Below are 18,537 nucleotides of genomic sequence, written 5' to 3' on the forward strand. Positions count from 1 at the left end.
CTTTTTTCTATAGTATCTAGCAACAGGACAAGGGGTAATGGGATGAAGCTGGAACACAAAAAGTTCCACTTAAACATAAGATAAAAATATATCACTGTTCAGGTGATGAAGTAGTAGAACAGACTGCCCAGACAGGTTGTGGAGTCTCCTTCCTTGGAGGTCTTCAAGACCCGCCTGGACATGTACCTATGTGACCTGATCTAGGTGAACCTGCTTCGGCAGGGGGGGTTGGACTAGATGATCTCTAAAGGTCCCTTCCAATCCCCACCATTCTATGATTCTATGAAGCAACAGCTATGCTACTCTATCTTGACTATTGTACTTCTATCCCACCTTCAGTATTCTTCCATAGTGAAATGCAGAAATACACTAATGCAGTGGTTCCACTGATATTTCTCCAATTTCCACGTCAGCTGAGTGACACAGCTTCATGCTACTGAAGAATCAGACTAGGAGCTTTCAGAAAATATTTTATTTTCAAAAATGGTATCCAGCTGCACAGGTCTTGATGTTGCAAATACTGAACTTTAAAATCAGAAATCGTATTTATGGCTTCAATGGGATTGCTCAGGAACAAAACTAAAAAGTGCAAACGCTTCCAGGATGGAGTTGGTCTTAATTGTGTGGATTGTGAGTTTTAGATATATGGGAAGCTGAACACAATAACATTAACTTTATGAATAACTACATTCTTTAGTGGCTGACATGGTAGTGCTACGTTAACAGTTGGACTCCACGATTGTAAAGAACTTTTCCAACTTTTCTATGGTTCTGTAAGCATTTTATTGAGTATATAGCTGGAAATAAGTTACAGAAACACAGAATTCCTTTACTAAATAATTTTATTATAGTATGTGACACTTTATTACAATATATTAATTTTACTTTATAAATTGTGTCATGGAAAAAAAATCATACAATTGCTAACTCTGCAGTCCAAGACACCGGCTCATGTCTGTGTATAAAGAAACATCACTAACCTGATCAACAGGTAACTATTCCATGAGGCAAATTCTATATGCTAAGAGACTATAAAAGCAATCCTAACCATTCCAAGAAACCAAAAAATCTATTTGGTTCTAAATCTTGTGGTTTTTTTCATTGTTTCATTCATTTCCAGCCACCAAATCTTATCTAGAATTGATGCAAGACAATCTTGTGTTAGAACTCTCTCAACTATAGAGATGTTCTGCAAAATTAAGTATGAAAAATATATATATAAGTATGGGACAGTATAAAGAAAATGGAAGTGCATGCATGTTGAAATTCTTTTGTATAAATCTGAAAGGGTAGTATTGATAGAATCCGAAGTGCCCTCTGCCGTGAGTGACAGACTAACTGCAGTGAGAAGCCTGGAAAAGCCACTAGGTGAGAATGTTAACAGCATTCCAGTGTCTGAAGGGTTAGGATTTAAAAATCAAGCCTGGTAGGCCCTGTCCAACCTGTTCCTCTCCAGCTTGACGATATGCAAAGTACTGTTTCATTTAGCAGCTGAGTATAGAGAAACTTCTCAATAAGCTTGGATTTTAGGTTTACAACCATCTAACACTGTAAATTTGTACTAATCCTCATGTCAATATTTGGACTGTAATCTAAAAGAAGTATTTTGCTTTATAAAAATGACTATTATTACCAAGTTCAGTAAAAAAGCAATATAATATGTCAATGGGAATAACGCACCTAGAAATCTACACAAAAAAACACACCGTATTTTGAGTAGGTTCATGATGATTTAACCATATCTGAAATGTGTAACTTTGGTTCTCAATGGTACAAAACCCGATTTTGGTTCTTTTAAGACTGAATTCCTGTTTTAGAAAAATTAACAACCACAATGAGACAAAGCATTCAAAATGCTGAAATAAAGGTAAGTCCAAAACAAAGATTCTTCATAATTCTTTCATTCTCACTCATGTAAAACAACTGCATGATTTAAAAGTATTCATTTACTCTTCAACTAATTCATAGCTTTGTCTGATGTACAGATGACTGCACCTGTGCAACAGCACATCCATCATACACACTGCCAGTGTTTTGACCTATAACAAGCTGGGTTTCCCCTTTGTGAAGGCAACAAGCAGGTGCATGGGTACTTCATGCCACCCAACCCAAACTTCTGTCCTATCCATCTGACCCAAACAATGACGAATTCACGGAAGAAAGAGGTGCTAGAACAACAAAGTCTCATCAAACAAAGCAAAACAAAAAATCAGGCACAGCCAATCTTTTGCACTTGTTACAAAACAACAGGAGTATCAAAAGCAATGATGCCCTGTGTATGGTGTAGCTTCCCTCAGAACAAGTCACCTTCATTATTTTTATTCAGCATTTCGGTACCGAGCATCAAGTGAAACCCTACCAAAAAATCACGGAACATGATTCAGGCAGGGGATCTGCTTGTCGCCTGCAGACAGGCGAAACCCGACCTAAACGTTGCACAGAGCCCTGGATTGCCCCTTGCGGGCCGGTCCTCCCGGCCAAAGTATTTACTGATGTTTAGCGAGAGCGGACTCGGGTCGCTCCGCCGGGAAGCCCTGCCAGCGGCGCGCAGGGAATGTTCTCCTTCTTCCCGCCACCCTAAGGGCCAGTGCCTGGGCTCACTGCCTTCTCCGCGGGGCAGCCGGTAGAGAGCCTGCCTGGGGCGGTCGCTGCCGTTTGCGGACAGGTGACCCGCGATCCGCCGGCTCGGGTAGCCCAGCGCTCCCCGCCAGGCCCTGCTCACGCAGCGACCGCGCGTCCCTTCCTCTCCGTCCCTCCGCGCGGGGCTCCCGGGAGGCGAGGACACCATCCCCAGCCCCCGCGGGGACAGCGGGCCCTGCCTGCCCTGCGCAGCGGCACTAGGCCACGGGCAACCGCTCCTGCCCCGGGGCGCGGGGTCGGGCCTCTCACCTGAGCCTGCGAGAAGCTGCCGGCGCGGCACCCGGCCGCGCCTCGCTCTGTGCGCCCGGCGGCCGCCTGTCACGCCAGCTCCGTCTCTCACTCCGGACCCGTCCCGCGTCAGCTACTTCATAGCGACGGCGACAGCCACAGCAGCGGAGAGGGGGCGGCCGGAGAGCGGCTCACTTCCGCCCCGGCGGGGCGGCGCTGGGGCGGCGGCCGGGGGAGGTGGAGGAGGGCGGGAAGTGATGCACTCGGCCGGCTTCCGTCGGCACCGGCCGCCGACATGGCGGGTTATTTGACTCCGCGATTCAGGAGGCTCCAGAGTCAGAGCGAGTTAGACCCGCGACGAGGGAGCGGGCGGCGACGAGGAGGTGAGGGAGGAAGGAAATTCATCCCCGTCTTATGGGGGTTTTGAGAGGCTTTCGTTTGCCCCCCCTGCTGGACAGGTGTGTCCCGTGCTGGGAACAGGTCAGTGCGAGGTCAGGAGCTGTACAGAGAAGAGAGGAGCTTCTTTCAGCTATGCCCTTCGAAGTCGTGGTTCAAGGGAGCACTGTTATTAGGACTGGGCCTGGAGCTGCGTCCCAGTGCTCAGAGCGAGAGGTTGTAGGGCAGGCAGGTTTAATGACTTGTAAGTGTTGCTTTGTCATCTCCTGAGCTGAGAGTGATAGTGGATGAGAAAGGGGCCTGGGGAAGCATCTTCCTTTGGTGAAGCTGAGACAGCTGGGACTGCTCAGCTTGGACAACAGAAGGCTTGGAGGGTACTCATCAATGCCTACAAGTACCTGAAGGGAGAGTGCAAAGAGAACAGAGACGGAGCCCAGAGAGGCTGTGAATGCTCCACCTTCACAGAATCTTAAGGGTTGGAAGGGACCTCGAAAGATCATCTAGTCCAACCCCCCTGCCAGAGCAGGACCACCTAAAGCAGATCACACAGGAACTCATCCAGGTGGATTTTGAATGTCTCCAGAGAAGGAGACTACACAACCTATCTGGGCAGCCCATTCCAGTGCTCCCGCACCCTCACAGTGAAAAAAAATTTCCTTATGTTTCTTTGGAACCTCTTGTGTTCCAGTTTATACCCATTTCCCCTTGTCTTACCATCGTCCATCATTGAGAAGAGCCTGGCTCCATCCTCCTGACACCCACCCTTTATTGTATTTGTAAATGTTAATGAGGTCACCCTCAGTCTCCTCTTCTCCAAGCTAAAGACCGCCAGCTCCTTCAGCCTTTCATCCTAAGGGAGATGCTCCACTCCCTTAATTGTATTTGTGGCCCTGTGCTGAACTCTGTCCAGCAGTTCCCTGTCCTTGAACTGAGGGGCCCAGAACTGGACACAATATTCCAGATGTGGTCTCGTGAGGGCAGAGCAGCGGGGGAGGAGAACTTCTCTTGACCTACTGCCCACAGCCCTTCTAATACACCCCAGGATGCCATTGGCCTTCTTGGCCACGAGGGCACTTTGCTGGCTCATGGCCATCCTGCTGTCTACCAAGACCCCCAGGTTTCTTTCCCCTACACTACTCTCTAACAGTTCATTCTCCAGCCTGTACTGGTACATGGGGTTATTCTTTCCCAGATGCAAGACTCTACACTTGCCCTTGTTGAATTTCATTAGATTTCTCCCCATCCAACCCTCCAGCCTATCCAGGCCTCAGTGGATGGCAGCACAGCCTTCTGATATGTCAGCCATTCTTCCCAGCTTAGTATAATCAGTAAACTTGCTGACGGTTCCCTCTGTTCCCTCATCAAGATCAGTAATGAATATATTGAACAGTACTGGTCCCAGCACTGACCCCTGAGGACTCCGCTGGACATCTTTGTAGATAATCAAATGCTGTCTGGACATGGTCGTAGGCAACCAGCTCTGGGTGATTCTGCTTGAGCAGGGAGTTTGGAGTAGATGGACTACAGAGGTCCTTAAAAGTCTCAGCCATTCTGTGATTCTATAATGAATTAATGTGTATCTGTACATAAATACATTCGGTATGTGTAAAAAAACCTTCCTCCCATGGTTTTATTGTCTTTTTATTCTCTTCTGTTGACTCAGCCCTAGTGAATAGAGATCAGCTTATTAGGACTGACTCATGAAGTAATATCTTTCTCCGTCTTTGTAAAATTAAGCTGATTTTTGGAGATTTTATAAATATATATACAACTAATTTAACAGCGTAAAAATTGTGGTTTATAAATTAAAGCTTCATAAACATCTGTAAAACCTTCATATAAATATTTTGCAGATTGTGATGGTCCTTTTCAAGCAACTCAAATATGGAATAGTATTATTCACGCTCTTCACAGTCAGGTGGAAATCAAAAGACGTAGACAACATCTGAAAACATATAAAAACTGTTTCACCGGCTCGAATGCTGTTGATGTGGTACTAAGCCATCTTATGCAAAGCATGTACCTAAGCTGCAATGATATTTCTCGTCTGAAGGGAGTCCGAGTATGCCAAGCATTGATGGATCACAAGGTGTTTGAGCCAGTTGGAGCAAAGCTTTGCTTATTCAAGAATGAGAAAGAAACAGAGTTTGAAGACACAAACACTAGTCTCTATAAATTTGTAAATAGCAGTCTTACTCCTCTTCTTCCAAGAAAGAATAAAGACAATGAAAGCTTATCTCCTGAGCAAATCTGCAAACAGAAGACAAAAAGACCTTCCAAGTGAGTTACTCTGAACTCCTTTGTTTTTTTTAGAAGTTAAGGTGGGTTAATCATAGATGACATTATATCTGTCTAACCAAGTTGTTGGAGACTTTTGAAAACTATGTGCCTATTTTGAGAGTTCTCATGCCTAAATGGCAGATGTTACCTGGTATTTCTTGGCAGTATTTCTTGCCCTTTGTTGTTTAGAGTGGAGGCCAGCATAGTAGCATAAGCCCAGGAGTCATTTTGTTTCACAACCAATTGCGCTGAAATCTGAGAATTAGCTTGAATGAGCTACTTGCTGGAAGTTGGTGAAAGAAATGCAACTAATAAACAGTACTTGGAATCAATATCCTTGCCCTTTGCACAAAGCAGATGTGGATGATTTGGTTCCAGCAGCAGGATACAATGAACCCCACCCCCCCCAAAGTCCTGGTTTAACAGCAATTTAGGAAGTGACAAAAAGATAAATGTGTCTTGATTGTATTTGTTATACATCTAACAATTTTTTCCTCTTAAGCAGAATGAAGGGTGAAATAACACTTTCAAACCCCTTAGCATTAGAAGCAGCTGATAAAACGAGGGTAGAGGAGCTTCTTCAATCAATAAATGTTCACACATCTTTACCTCCAAAGATCATGGTTAATCAACCAGCTCATCTGCTGTCCAAAAAAGGTGAGGATTGAATTTTTCTTTTCACAACTTGGTTGTTCTTCACTGTACCAACATGGAGTGAGTACCTCATTTCTGTTAAACACTGCCCCTCAGAGTCTTGAATTTGGCATGTCACTAATGACAAAATAGTTAAATGGGTAAATGCTTACAGTAAGTAAACTAAAGGAAATAACACTGCATTAAGCTTCTGCAGGGTGGTGCTATTTTATTTATGTAAATACCACTTCAGAAGAAAATAGGTCTTAAGATGAAGTACATCTGTATTATATAATTCCATTGCTATTCACTTTGTTTTTCTTGTATGTATTACTAATTAGAGTAGGTTATTGCTAATTCTAATATGATAGGCAATAGAGATATTATCTCTAAAGCCTTCTTAGCATTCTTGTTTTGATCCCTTCTTCCCTAACACAGAAGTTTCACACTGTGTTGTTGCCTTATTTTCTTTAAACACTTAAAAAACAGTCTCGAGTAAGTGAAAACAAAGGTTAGTGTTTTATATAGGATCTTATTTCTGAGGATGTGTTTTTTCTGTTTGTATCAGTAATAGAGGATGTCTGGAAACAGCAAAGTCTGCTACGACTGCTGCAGTTAATTGATGTTCCACTTCTAGAAGATATCTTGGTGTCTTCATTGAGGACAAAGCCACACTGTTTTGGCAAAGAAGAAGACCTGATTATCTCAAATACTTTCCTGGACAGAGAGGTTATATGTAGCTTAAACTTGCCTGAGTAGGTTATAAAATTGACTTTTTTAAAATTTTTGTAGTAAATGCTTTCTTTTGATCAAAGGTTTGTGTTAAGTGAACAAAATAGACATTGTTACACTTGTATATGGGGTGACATTAATGTATTTTCCCTTGTTGATGTCTTTTCAGAAGTGGTAAGGGAATTCACCAAAAGTATATGTTTAGGATAGGACATTTGAGGATTTTAAGTATACGTTAAAGCTTTAACCTCAAGTATTGAAAACACTCCTAGTTTCTAAACCGGACACTTCACTCTTAGGTCTCTAACAGATATTAAAACTTTAAAAAATTATTCTAAGCCTTTTTGTTTTTCAGAGTTCCTGATGTGGTTATGGGAAGGTAGAAAGTCAGTAAGGCATCTATTGTTAGCAACGGAAAAGGAGAAGCTAAGTCATAGTGCTGAAGAATGCTTAGGTCATGAGAAGATAAAAGTGAAAGTAGCTGCATGTCATCAGTGCTCTTTTCCTTAGAAGTTCTCTTATTTCTGTAGTATTCCTGTTGATTTCTATCTAACTTTCTGTAAAAGGTTAAATAAGATTAGACAGAGCATTTTAAAGTGAACGTTAAAATGAACTTTTCCTTCTACAGGCTTGACAAATGGCTCTATGCTGCAATTGAGTGCTTGGAGTATTTCCCAGACCAATTCCTAGTGATGGTTAGTCAGCAGTTACCTCAAAGCACTGACAAACCCAGCAGTCTGGATGCATACAAGAAGATTCTTTTTGATGTTATAATAAAGTATTATACTCAAAAGAAGGACTCCCTTCTTGCCACTCAGGATCTCGATATTCATTCAGGAATTATAGAACTTATAGGTAAGAGCAACCTGGAACAAAAAAAACCACAACTTGAAGGTTATTAAAAGGATTTAACTTACTAAGTCTTGATTGACTACATTGTAACACCATTTGCAATGCTATTGCAGATGCACTTTCATTTCTGGGTTGGAAGGGAATGCTCGAGGTCACTAGTCAGAACCTCTGCTCAAAGCAAGGAGAAATTTCCAAGTTGGATCCAGTTGCTTTGGGGCCCAGTTCAGCTGAATTTTGAAAATCTGTAAGGATAGAGATTCATCAACCTGTGTGGATAGCCTGTTTCAATATGTAACAACTCTTATTGTGAAAATTTGTTAACACTAGTTAAGAGTTTTCCTTATTCCTACTGGTGCCTGGAAACATAGAAATAAAATCATTTATATTTAAGGTTAAAAAGAAAAGTTTATAAGGTTTTGTAAGTTCTAGACTTAGGGCTTTTTTAGTAATAGAAGTTATTTAGATTAATAAAAGGAGCTGTTGAGATTGTGATTAGACTGTGATACACTGCCAAAAACCTCCCTATAAATGCTTATGACTAAAACAGAAGTGTTTAATTTATATAGAAGTTTAAGAGAAATCCTACCCTAAATAGGCCTTGTTACTGCTTCAATTCGGTAGGATTTATGGAGTGTTATCAAAAGTTTCAGATTTTAGAGAATTATGGTAAGCTTACTGGCATAGGAACACACTTGGCCTGTGTAAAAATTGGAGTGGTGGATCCTGTGGTCAAAACCTCCTGAAAATACAAAAGCCAATATTTTCAGCAGTAGTATTTTGCTGAGGAGAAAAAAAAACAAATTACATTAGAAATCATCAAAGGGAAACCATTGCAAAATTACCTGACCCATCCACAAAAGAAAGAACGCTGATTTGAAATAATTAATATAGCTACTGGTAAGTTCTGCTAAATGTTCACTTAAATTAAAGATATTGTAGTTCATATACACACTTTAAATACAGCACTGACATAAACCAGTATTATAAACTTTTAGTAAATTAGAGAATCAAACCAGCCAAATCTGTAGGCAGAGAAAAGACAGTGTCATAATTCTGCTGAATTACTCTAACACTTTAGTTGCCTGTAGATCTTTTCCTTATTAAGTATCTGAAGGGCTATTCTGCTTTCTTGCTTTGATTTTGCCATCTTTCCAATTTGAAAAAGACTGTCTCCCAAGCAGTTACTAATGCTGTATTTCTTTTTGTCGAAGCGGTAGCCAAAATTTTATCATCAGGAAATGGTAATCTGTTTGAACATACTAGTTTGTGTTCTTGGGTCCTCAGATGTGTTCTAGTTCATACTAGGTCATTTTTAGGAGACTGTGCTTAACTGTTTTACAACCAATTTCCCCTCTCTTGGTGCTGTGGGATACAGTGTGGTCATCAGTGCGTAACAACTTGGATACTAGTAATAATTTCCAAGTAGAATCCAGTACAGTTAACCTACTTTGATTATGTGCTGTTGTTCTAACTCTAGTGCAAGAGTGTTCAAACCAGCTATATATTATAAACATTTTCTAAATTATTTTGAGAAGTGCTGCAGTTAGATAAAGTAGGACTTCATTTTTTTGTTGTATATACAGTTATAACTTTATTTTCATCAGTTATTAAACAGTTATTTAAGATGGTTGATAATACAGAACTGTTGTGAAAGGAAACTTATTGCTATGCTTGTAGAGCACTTCACTTATTTTACAGATTAGAGCAGTTGGTCAAACTACACGTGATTTATTGAACCGTTTTATATTGGCACTGAATCTTTTTTTTCTACAGTCTTCTAAAGTAACTCAGTAAAGCTTTAATCATAGACCACAGAAACTCTTAAACTTTTCTCTAGAAATGATTTAACTTCTTGTCTTCACGTCTACACTTTCACCTGTCTTGATCATGTCCTTTGGCAATTCTCTCCTTTGTCTACCCTTCTTTTGGAAAAAGGGTCACTTGCTCTTTTGGTGTTCTTTATTTAAAAAGATGTTTTCAAATGGCTTGTGGTAAACCCCTGAAGGTCCTGGATTGTTTCTTGTAAAATAGAACCTCTGTCCCAGTAATAGGACAGAGGCCAGAAAGTCATATGTAGGTTCTCTTCCTGTATCTATCCTCATCTTGCTCTTGCCTTAAGAAAGTTACTTGGCTTTTTGATAGTTCCTTACTTTCAGAATTATCATCTGAAGGGATTTTCATAGGAGATTATTTCCACCTTGTCACAAGTCCCTGAGAAACTTAGGACATAGTGCCTATGGGGCATGAGACATGATACACCAAGCAACCAATAAAAAACCCAAACAAGTAAAGACCTCAAAGCAATGAGAAAGTCAGAATTGTTCAGCTCATTAATTACTTTGAGATTAATCCTGGAAAATAAAATGGAGATACGTAATCACAAACAGTGCAAATATCACTTCAGTGTTTGCACATTGTGCACAGAGCATAGTAATGACCTGTATATATTGTCTAAGTAACTCTGTTCCTTGACTAGCTGTGAGACAAAGGTTTTAAGCTTATATCGAGTCAATGCTGTATTGAGTCTTGCCCAGAGGTTTTAGAAGTCACTGAGATAACCTGCTTTGTTTGAATAGCAAATCCACTCCCCTCAAATAGGATTAATATTGGATTTTAAATATGACTTTTAAAGTTAACAGTTGCACTGGATACACTGTTTTACTCCTTTGCAGAAAAAGGAAAAACAAATCAAGCTCTAGAGGCATCACAACTTTATCTAAAATTATTAGCACCAAATATCCGAGAAGAACTACATAGGCTCCTGACATTCATAGCCATTGCATCTGAATCTGAGGGCTACAAGTTACAAAAACAAGTAAGTATCTGTTATGTTTAGTGTGGGAAACATTGCTTTCCTATAGTAAAGCTAACTTTTATTTTCCTCCAGACTTAGAAGTATTCTGTTTACTGCCTTCTAATGGGATTTGCTTTAAAACGAATATCAAAATGTCCTTCCTACTGGTAGCATCCTGTTATACTTAGTCTTTGCTGACACATTACAGGTAAATCTAATGCCAAATCTGTGTGGTTCTTTTTCTAGTTTGATAACAGATCAGTAATCATCAAGACCTGCACAAAGTTCATCTTACAAAATAAGACATTGTCAAAACCACAGGCAGAACTGCTGACTCAGTTTCTGGTAGACAATCACGCTGAGCTCTTCAAGGTAGCATTTTCCTTATCTCATTGGCCTTGTCATTTGAAATGTTAAATGCCGTTAAGTGAGATGAGAGATCTGAGGAACAGAGTTTAACATTCCCTCTGTTGCAGCTTAATAGTGTAGTCAAGGAAAGAAGCTATTTCAGACTATGGAGGAGAGCTTTTTGAGGGCTTTTCAGTCCTTTACATATAATATCCCTTCTATTTGCATGATTTGTTTTAAGAAAGTGTTGAAGTGTTTTTGACACTGTTTCTCATGACTGTCTACTAAATTTTTAGGCTTCTTAGGGCCACACATTCACTTCCTTTTCTTATCTCACATGGAAGCCAATTTTTTTTTAATTAACTCTAGTTTAGTTTGAAAGTATCAAGTGGTTAGTGTGAGTTTTGCATGTATTTAATATACAGACAAAACCAAATACTTTATTGGGCTTGTTAATTTATTTTAAAAGTGAGTATTCTGACATGAGGTTTAAGGCTTTGGTTCATCATTGGAGGTGGAGCCAGATCTCACAAATGAAGTGCCTGCTGCTTCACAGCCATGACAGAGTGGATGCTGGTTTGCTCTTTCACAACTTCAGTTGGGACTCTTTTGTGTCATATAAGCTGAAAGCATTTCAAGGTCTACACTATGGTTTTTGCTGTAGTTCAGCAGAAAACAACATGTAGAACAATAATATACATACATATACATATGTTTTTGTGGTTTTTTTGAGAGAGATTTTGAATGTGTACATGAATAGATGTAGGAATAGATTCTTCTGCAGTTAATTATGTGATTTTTTTCCTTCTTAAATTGATCATCTGAAAGTGCCCAATTCTCAGGATACAGATGTATTGCTTTTGTAACTTCTGTCTTTTTTGATTGTATTTTTAGACTCCTTTAACTCTTCTGGAACTAATTAGTAGGAGGCTTGAGAGTTTGCTAGAAGGACAAGATCCAGATATCGATTCAGGTAGATGATGTGGTACACATTTTTGTATAAACCTTTCTATACAAATGGATTTATCATCAGCCGACTATAACTTTGCATAGACTAAGTTGTTGTACTTTGTTAGAAGTGAAGCAGTAAAGTGACTAGTGGCTATTTCACCAAATAATTTAATTATTTGCTATAAGCAAAACACATTAGTGTTATTTTTTTTTACCAAACACTCACTTCTGAAGAAATTTAATGCAAAATTCACTTCCTGAAGTGAATTGCTTGTAATTTGGTTTGTGAGTTTGGTTTCATTCTGAGTTTAGGAACTGCATTCTTGTACTTCTGCACCACAAGACACCTAAAACTTCTCATAAAGCTAAGTAGTTTGAGGTTTTAATAGATGTCTTGAGCACAGACCTTGATTAATGTTTAATGTTAGCCTTTTCTGGGTAAGCACAAGGTTTATTAAGAGCATAAGAGTTACAGAAGGATACTATAGCCTAAAAGGAAGGCATCTGACACTCAGTGTGCGTGGGGAATTAGTGTTTTCCAGTTCGTTTCTTTTCTAAGCTAACATTCCATCTTGCCTTGCTGACAGAAATATCTTTCAGCACTATGATGAAAAGAGTTGGCTCAATTGAATTTCTTTCTGACTCTTAGCTTCTTCCTTTTGATTTCTGTATTGCCAGTACATTATGTGCTTAAACATTTAAAAGAAACCATTAGGAAAATGAATAATACTGTAAGTTACTGTGTTGTTTAATATTACATTCCATAGAGCAGCTGTCTGAAGTAGTTTTAGTAGAGTCTTTTGCCATCTCTGGTGGGTCCTGTAATGTGTCCAAATAACTTCCAGTTCAGTGTTCTGAGTATGGCATATTATGTAGCCAAGGAATAGAAAGATGAGGAATAGAAGGAAGAGTTGCCTGTCTACACTGTTCTTGGAGCCTTTGATCTCCACCAGCACACAGAGTTAAAAGTTACTGTAAAAGAAGGAAAGGACAGGCCCACATGAAATTTATGACAGCTCAGGTTTACTAGTCTCCAGACTCTGTGTGAAGCCTTAAGAAGACAATTTTTTTTTTTTCACCCTGAACTGTTGTCTGTGCCATCATCTCCTGCTTCTGGTGCCCGAACTATGCTGAGGTGTCTAGTAACTTAGAAGTTGCTGAATTCTATTCCTGGATTCAGAGGTGTGGTTCAGAGACAACTGTTTCTCCAAAGTATTTATTCACTTGTATTGTATTCTGGGCCTTGCTATGGATCTGATTCACCCACAGGGCATCACTGGATCATGACAACTGCAAATTGCCATTCTTGTCATGTAGTGTTCTGCATGGCTTCTGTTTGCAAGGCCTATATTGACTCTTTGTCTTTCAGGCCTGTTTGCAGCACAAAATCATTTATGATACTGCAATTGTAATGCTGCTTTCAATTTTATTTTTGCAATAAATGCTTAGATGCTCAGTGGAGGGCCATATGTTTCACATTGTGGAGACTGTAATTGCATCTGAACTGGAATATCAGTCAGTATACTCGATCATATTTTCTGATCTTTTTTTTAACCAGACTCTTATGTTATGCACTAAACTTAATCTGAACTTCTGATTTCTTACACAAAGGCTTCACTTTCTGTCAGCGTGTGACAGCTGAAGAATATGAAGATCAAAAACAACAAACGAATCAGTATCTTCTTGCTTTGCTTCAAGAGATGGACAGTGACCCCACTATTCCTTTGAAGCAGAAGAGGAAATTAATTAAAGAATTACGAAAATACCATTCTCTTGCCTAACACAGTGGTTGTGGTACATGTGAATTTTGCACTCTAAATGGTTAGACATCAAGATAAAAAGAGCCTTTTTTTTAAGGGAGAGATGCATATAAAAATTTTTCAGGGTACAAACCATTTTCTTCATATGTCTTTACATTTTAATTTACAGGAAACTACAACTATCAAAATGACTATGCTGTTAAAAAGCATTCATTCTAATGAATGACTTTTAAGCAAAATGTACTTTATTAGTAATTTGGAAGTAATTACAGTACACTTGCCTGTGCTTCTCTGAGTTCAGGATTAGGTACTTTTTTCCTCCTCTAGCTGAGCCAAATCCACGTTCAGAGACATACTTGGGTTGATAACCAGTAAGGTTTTTAATCTTCTCTATCCGTGTGTCATCATCTAACTGTAATGTAATCTTAAACTGTAGATTATGACTCCTGCTAGTATTGTAAAATTGTACAAAGCGTGTCAAAACTGTTAGGAGCTGGTCAGTGGGTTTTGAATCAATGGCAGGCAAGATTCCTTAGGCAGGGGAGCTATGTACGCTTGCATTGTGTAATCATAGCCTGCTACTCTTTCCTCACTCTGGCAGACTGAGCCACTGCTAACATGGCAGTTCTGCAAAAGCAAGTAAAACATTACATTTTGAAAGAACTTGAGCAATAATAATCTTGGTTTAGATCTCTTGGTGTACTTAAGCAGTTTATTTTAACGTGAGGATACTTTGATAGTGTCTGGTTATTTGCCATATATACTTTGATAGTATCTATGGGTTTATAGGGCAAAACTATAAAACACATTGGCCTGTCTGGACACATTGATAGTGAACCGTACATTGGCAAGGAAATGTAGTTTCAAATCATTAAAATAAATACACATTATAATAATAAAGGGGTTCTTCCATTTCTTCTTCCATCCTCAGGGCAGACATTGGGTCATATGTTTGACATAGAGGCACAGAGTTGAAATTGGAAGGAGCCTCTGGTCTAGTCTCACTGTCCAGCTCAAAGTGAAGGCAGTTAGTACAGGCTGCTCAGTCTTTTCCAGTTGAGTTTAGAATATCTCCAAGGACGGAGATGGCACAACCTCTCAGGTGAGTCTGGACCAGAGTTTGACCAATTGTACAGTAGTTCAAAAAACCCAAAACAAACAAACAAAAAAACCCAAAAAACCCCACAAACTCAAACCCCATCTTACGTTTAGGTGGAATTTCTTGCATTGCAGTTTGTGCCTATTGCCTCTTGTCTTTTCACTGGGTGCCACTGAGAAGTTTCTCACTGGATCTTCTTTACTCCCTCCCCTCAAGGCTAAACAATTGCAGGTCTCTCAGCCTCTTCCATGTATGACTGATGCTTCAATCCCTTATAATTTTCCTGGCCCCTTTGCTGGACTAGCTCTACTATGACCATGATTTATTATTGTGAATACACTTCTTTAGGGATCTACATCCTCAAATGATTTTCAAACATGTGGTAAAGATACTAGGATACAAAAACTTTCTGAAAGCAGGTGCTGTTTTCTATTATAAATTGAAATGGTTTAGATAACCTGTTAGATTAACTGTTAGATATAACCACATATGTGTACAGGTTGTGTTCACTTGCATATTTCAAGAAGCCTTATTTAAGTAGCCCGGCACTGTTACATGTCAGGGAATGTAGCTGAAATTTCTGTCCACACATCCTTGTTTATGGACTTGTTTAACAGTCATTGCCCAGTGTAAAATAACTAATTTTTACAGTAGATTAAAATAAGATCAAGTTTCACCTTTCCGAGGTGAATGCCTTAATTACTAGTGTACAGGGCCAAGTATTCTTTTCCTAGCCCTGTAGGGGGTTTTGGTCATTCTCCCCAAAACGGGACCATGTACAGCAGAAGGTTGTTGAGAATTGTGAACAGTAAAGTATTTCCTGATTTAGTCCTGGTGTTGAGTAGTGAGAGAAGGGGATTTTAGTTTGTTTGATTTTTTTTAAATTCTTTTTCCAATTCTCTCTCTTCAGTCACTTTACTGTCTCACTCAAAATACTGAACCTGGAGACAGAGAGGAATGATAACATGGTAACTTTTTAGGCTAGAGGAAGTGAGAATTGCTTTGGGAAAAACTGTAATTTTAAAAACAAAATTCTTGCACTTTTTGATTTCATTAGAATGTTCTTGTGATAATTTAAAGATGATAATAAAGCATTGCATAAAAAAGGATTAATCTATCATTTTGTAGTGATTTTGTAAGGAAGAAGCATCTTTGTGGGTGTAGAACCAGGTACCAAACTGTGAGGAAATGCTTCAAGTGCACAGTGGGAGTTTATAGCTGCCAGGTGTTTTCCTTCAGGTTATGGGACAAGATGTCAGGATTGGTCTAGGTCTTCAAAGGAAAGGAAGAACTCATGGGAACTCTATTTTATTCATCTACTCTGACAGGTAGGATCTATGAATTTTTAATTTTTTGTGGAAAGAAATGTGCTATTTAACTTTGAGGACCTGCTAAATGGAACAAGTTTGGTGAAATGCAGACTACCATTTTTCATGGTTCCGCTTTCAGTTACGTTCCAAAATTAGGAAAACTTGATTTGATTTTTAGAAAGTTCTGCCACTTGTTTTGAGGAACATTTGACACAGAATCAGCTAGTGGGGAAAAAAGCAAACCTCTCTCATTTCTATTCACGATTTCTAGCATAGAACTAGCAAATTAATTGCCAGTATTAGTTTGTATTTGAAGTATAAAATTTACAGAGGGAAGACTTTAGTATAAAGGTACTTTCCAGTGCAGTCTTATCGAAGAACAAGTGATGCCACCTTCAAAGTAAGGTGGCTTACATCTATTCATAAAGCAGTATTAGAATTATTTTAGTATTTTTAGAATCGTAGAATGGTAAGGGTTGGAAGGGACCTTTAGAGATCCAACCCCCCTGCAGAAGCAGGTTCACCTAGATCAGATCACACAGGAACATGTCCAGGTGGGTCTTGAAGACCTCCAAGGAAGGAGACTCCACAACCCCTCTGGGCAGCCTGTGCCACTGCTCCATCACCGTCTCAGTGAAATGTTTTTTTCTTATGTTTAAGTGGAACTTTTTGTGTTACAGCTTCATCCCATTACCCCTTGTCCTGTTGCTAGCTACTATAAAAAAAAGGGATGTCCCAACCTCCTGACACCCGCCCTTTAGATATTTATAAATGTTAATAAGATCTCCCCTCAATCTCTTCTTCTCCAGACTAAACAGCCCCAGTTCCCACAGACTTTTTGTCATATGAAAGATGTTCCATACCCCTGATCATCTTGGTGGCCCTGTGCTGGACTCTCTCCAAAAGTTCCCTGTCCCTCTTGAGCTGGGGAGCCCAGAACTGGACACAGAACTCCAGATGAGGCCTCACCAGGGCAGAGGGGGAGCAGAACCTCCCTTGATCTGCTGGCCACACTCTTCTTGATGCATCCCAGGATGCCATTGGCCTTCATGGCCATGAGGGCACATTGCTGGCTCATGTTTAGATTACTGTCAACCAGCACTTCCAGGTCTCTCTCTGCAGAGCTGCTCTTCAGCAGGTCAGCCCATCCTGTGCTGGTGCATAGAGTTGTTCCACCCCAGATGCAGGACTCTGCACTTGTCCTTGTTGAACCTCATGAGGTATATGGCATTATTGTAGTATCCTTCCTACCAAAGAAACGGTTCGTTGTTGCTTTTGTGGGAACAACATGCACATTTCCTTAAATCCCAGCGAAACTGTGCTTGTGAAGCGGTTATTTAAAAAACTAGAGGCTGGACACAGGGCCTCTAGAGACTGGTGGTAGACACTTGTGCCCCTGTTGACAGCTCTGACCATTCAGCTACATCAATTACCCTTGGCTCACAGATCATCACAAATTTTCAGAAGGCAGTAGTACCTAACTGTGCTTCTATACCCCCCTCTAACCCTTATCAAGGAGCACTGGAGGGATATGAAACTCGGAGAAGCCTCTGCTTGATCCCTGCCCTCAGCTGCCTCACTCAGTCACTGCTTTGTTCCAAGGCAGGTAAGTATACTGCTTAAGTGTATGGAGTGGTTTTACAGAGGCAGACAAGGGAGGATGAGACTTCAGCTCAGAATAGGATGCTCCTCTGCAAATCAGAGCACCAAGTATCACCAGCCCTAATAAAAGGGCAATTCCTCTCTGGCCATGAGCTGCATCAAGGTCATTGTTAGCAGCCATGTGTCCATTCCCCACCTGTGCAGGCGCCTGCCTCACTCCTGGTAACCAAGCAAGCCAGGCAGGCCACTTCCACTAGCACAGCCCTCCAAGGTTTCCATCTGGCATTCAGCACATACTGTTACACTATCCCTTCCTGCATGCAAAGTGCACAGACTGAGGGAACAACAGAGCTTCTGATGCCACTTTTGCTCTGTAAATAATGGGTACAGGTTGAGGCATTGGTGTTTTATCTTGGATGCATGGATAGGTCAGGGATGGGATTACCCAGGACAGCCGCAAGGTTCCTTCACTTCAGACAGTTTCTGATATCACCTTTTCAGAAAGGTGAGGGGAGTGTCAGAAAGCTTATTTACTCAGCCATTTGTTAAAACAAACAGAATGCCCCCACACACAGCCTGCTCTCTCTGCACCCTTTTTGAAAAAGGAACTGTTCAAATTACTCTTTTCTCAAAGTCTAAGTATACTTTCAATAGCAGTGGTCACATTTCCAGTTTATTCCTCTCCTAGTTATCAACTAAAATAACAATAAATTAAAGTTGAGTATTCCTCTTCAGGATAGGAATCTCAGAGAGACCTTTTAAGATGTATTTAATGTCCATTCAATTGCATGCACAAGTTAGAATAATACCAATTTTGGAAAAAAAAAAAAATCTTGGTTTCTTCTCACTATGTATGTGTCACACTAGTGTGTTTGGAAAAAATGAGTTATCTCTGAAGTCTGGAAACACGAG

At 40.1% G+C, this 18,537-nt stretch overlaps 2 protein-coding genes across 2 annotated transcripts in view; one reads left to right on the forward strand and one right to left on the reverse strand.

The window, feature by feature from the left end:
- SCYL2 (SCY1 like pseudokinase 2) overlaps positions 1-3,062 on the reverse strand; it is a 34,876-nt gene extending 31,814 nt beyond the window's left edge. Inside the window, exon 1 of the mRNA XM_062014983.1 lies at positions 2,890-3,062. The gene's annotated coding sequence lies outside the window, so the exon portion shown is untranslated. The remainder of the gene's footprint in view (positions 1-2,889) is intronic.
- Positions 3,063-3,157: 95 nt separating this feature from the next.
- Positions 3,158-14,510, forward strand: DEPDC4 (DEP domain containing 4). Its single transcript, XM_061988807.1, has 9 exons — positions 3,158-3,251; positions 5,118-5,544; positions 6,050-6,201; positions 6,746-6,932; positions 7,538-7,764; positions 10,434-10,576; positions 10,802-10,927; positions 11,798-11,876; positions 13,466-14,510. Exons 1-9 carry the CDS (start codon positions 3,164-3,166, stop codon positions 13,633-13,635), a joined length of 1,599 nt encoding a protein of 532 aa, XP_061844791.1. The 5' UTR covers positions 3,158-3,163; the 3' UTR covers positions 13,636-14,510.
- The last annotated feature ends 4,027 nt before the right edge of the window (positions 14,511-18,537 follow it).

This window comes from Colius striatus, chromosome 1, assembly GCF_028858725.1.
Source record: "Colius striatus isolate bColStr4 chromosome 1, bColStr4.1.hap1, whole genome shotgun sequence".
In the NCBI taxonomy this organism is placed as follows: Eukaryota; Metazoa; Chordata; class Aves; order Coliiformes; family Coliidae; genus Colius; species Colius striatus.

Bases quoted from the DNA above. Each gene is read 5' to 3' on its own strand.
- DEPDC4 (XM_061988807.1), top strand. From the start codon at position 3,164: ATGGCGGGTTATTTGACTCCGCGATTCAGGAGGCTCCAGAGTCAGAGC. The intron at 10,928-11,797 runs GTAGCATTTTCC...TTGTATTTTTAG, and splicing joins ATCACGCTGAGCTCTTCAAG to ACTCCTTTAACTCTTCTGGA. The intron at 11,877-13,465 runs GTAGATGATGTG...TCTTACACAAAG, and splicing joins AGATCCAGATATCGATTCAG to GCTTCACTTTCTGTCAGCGT.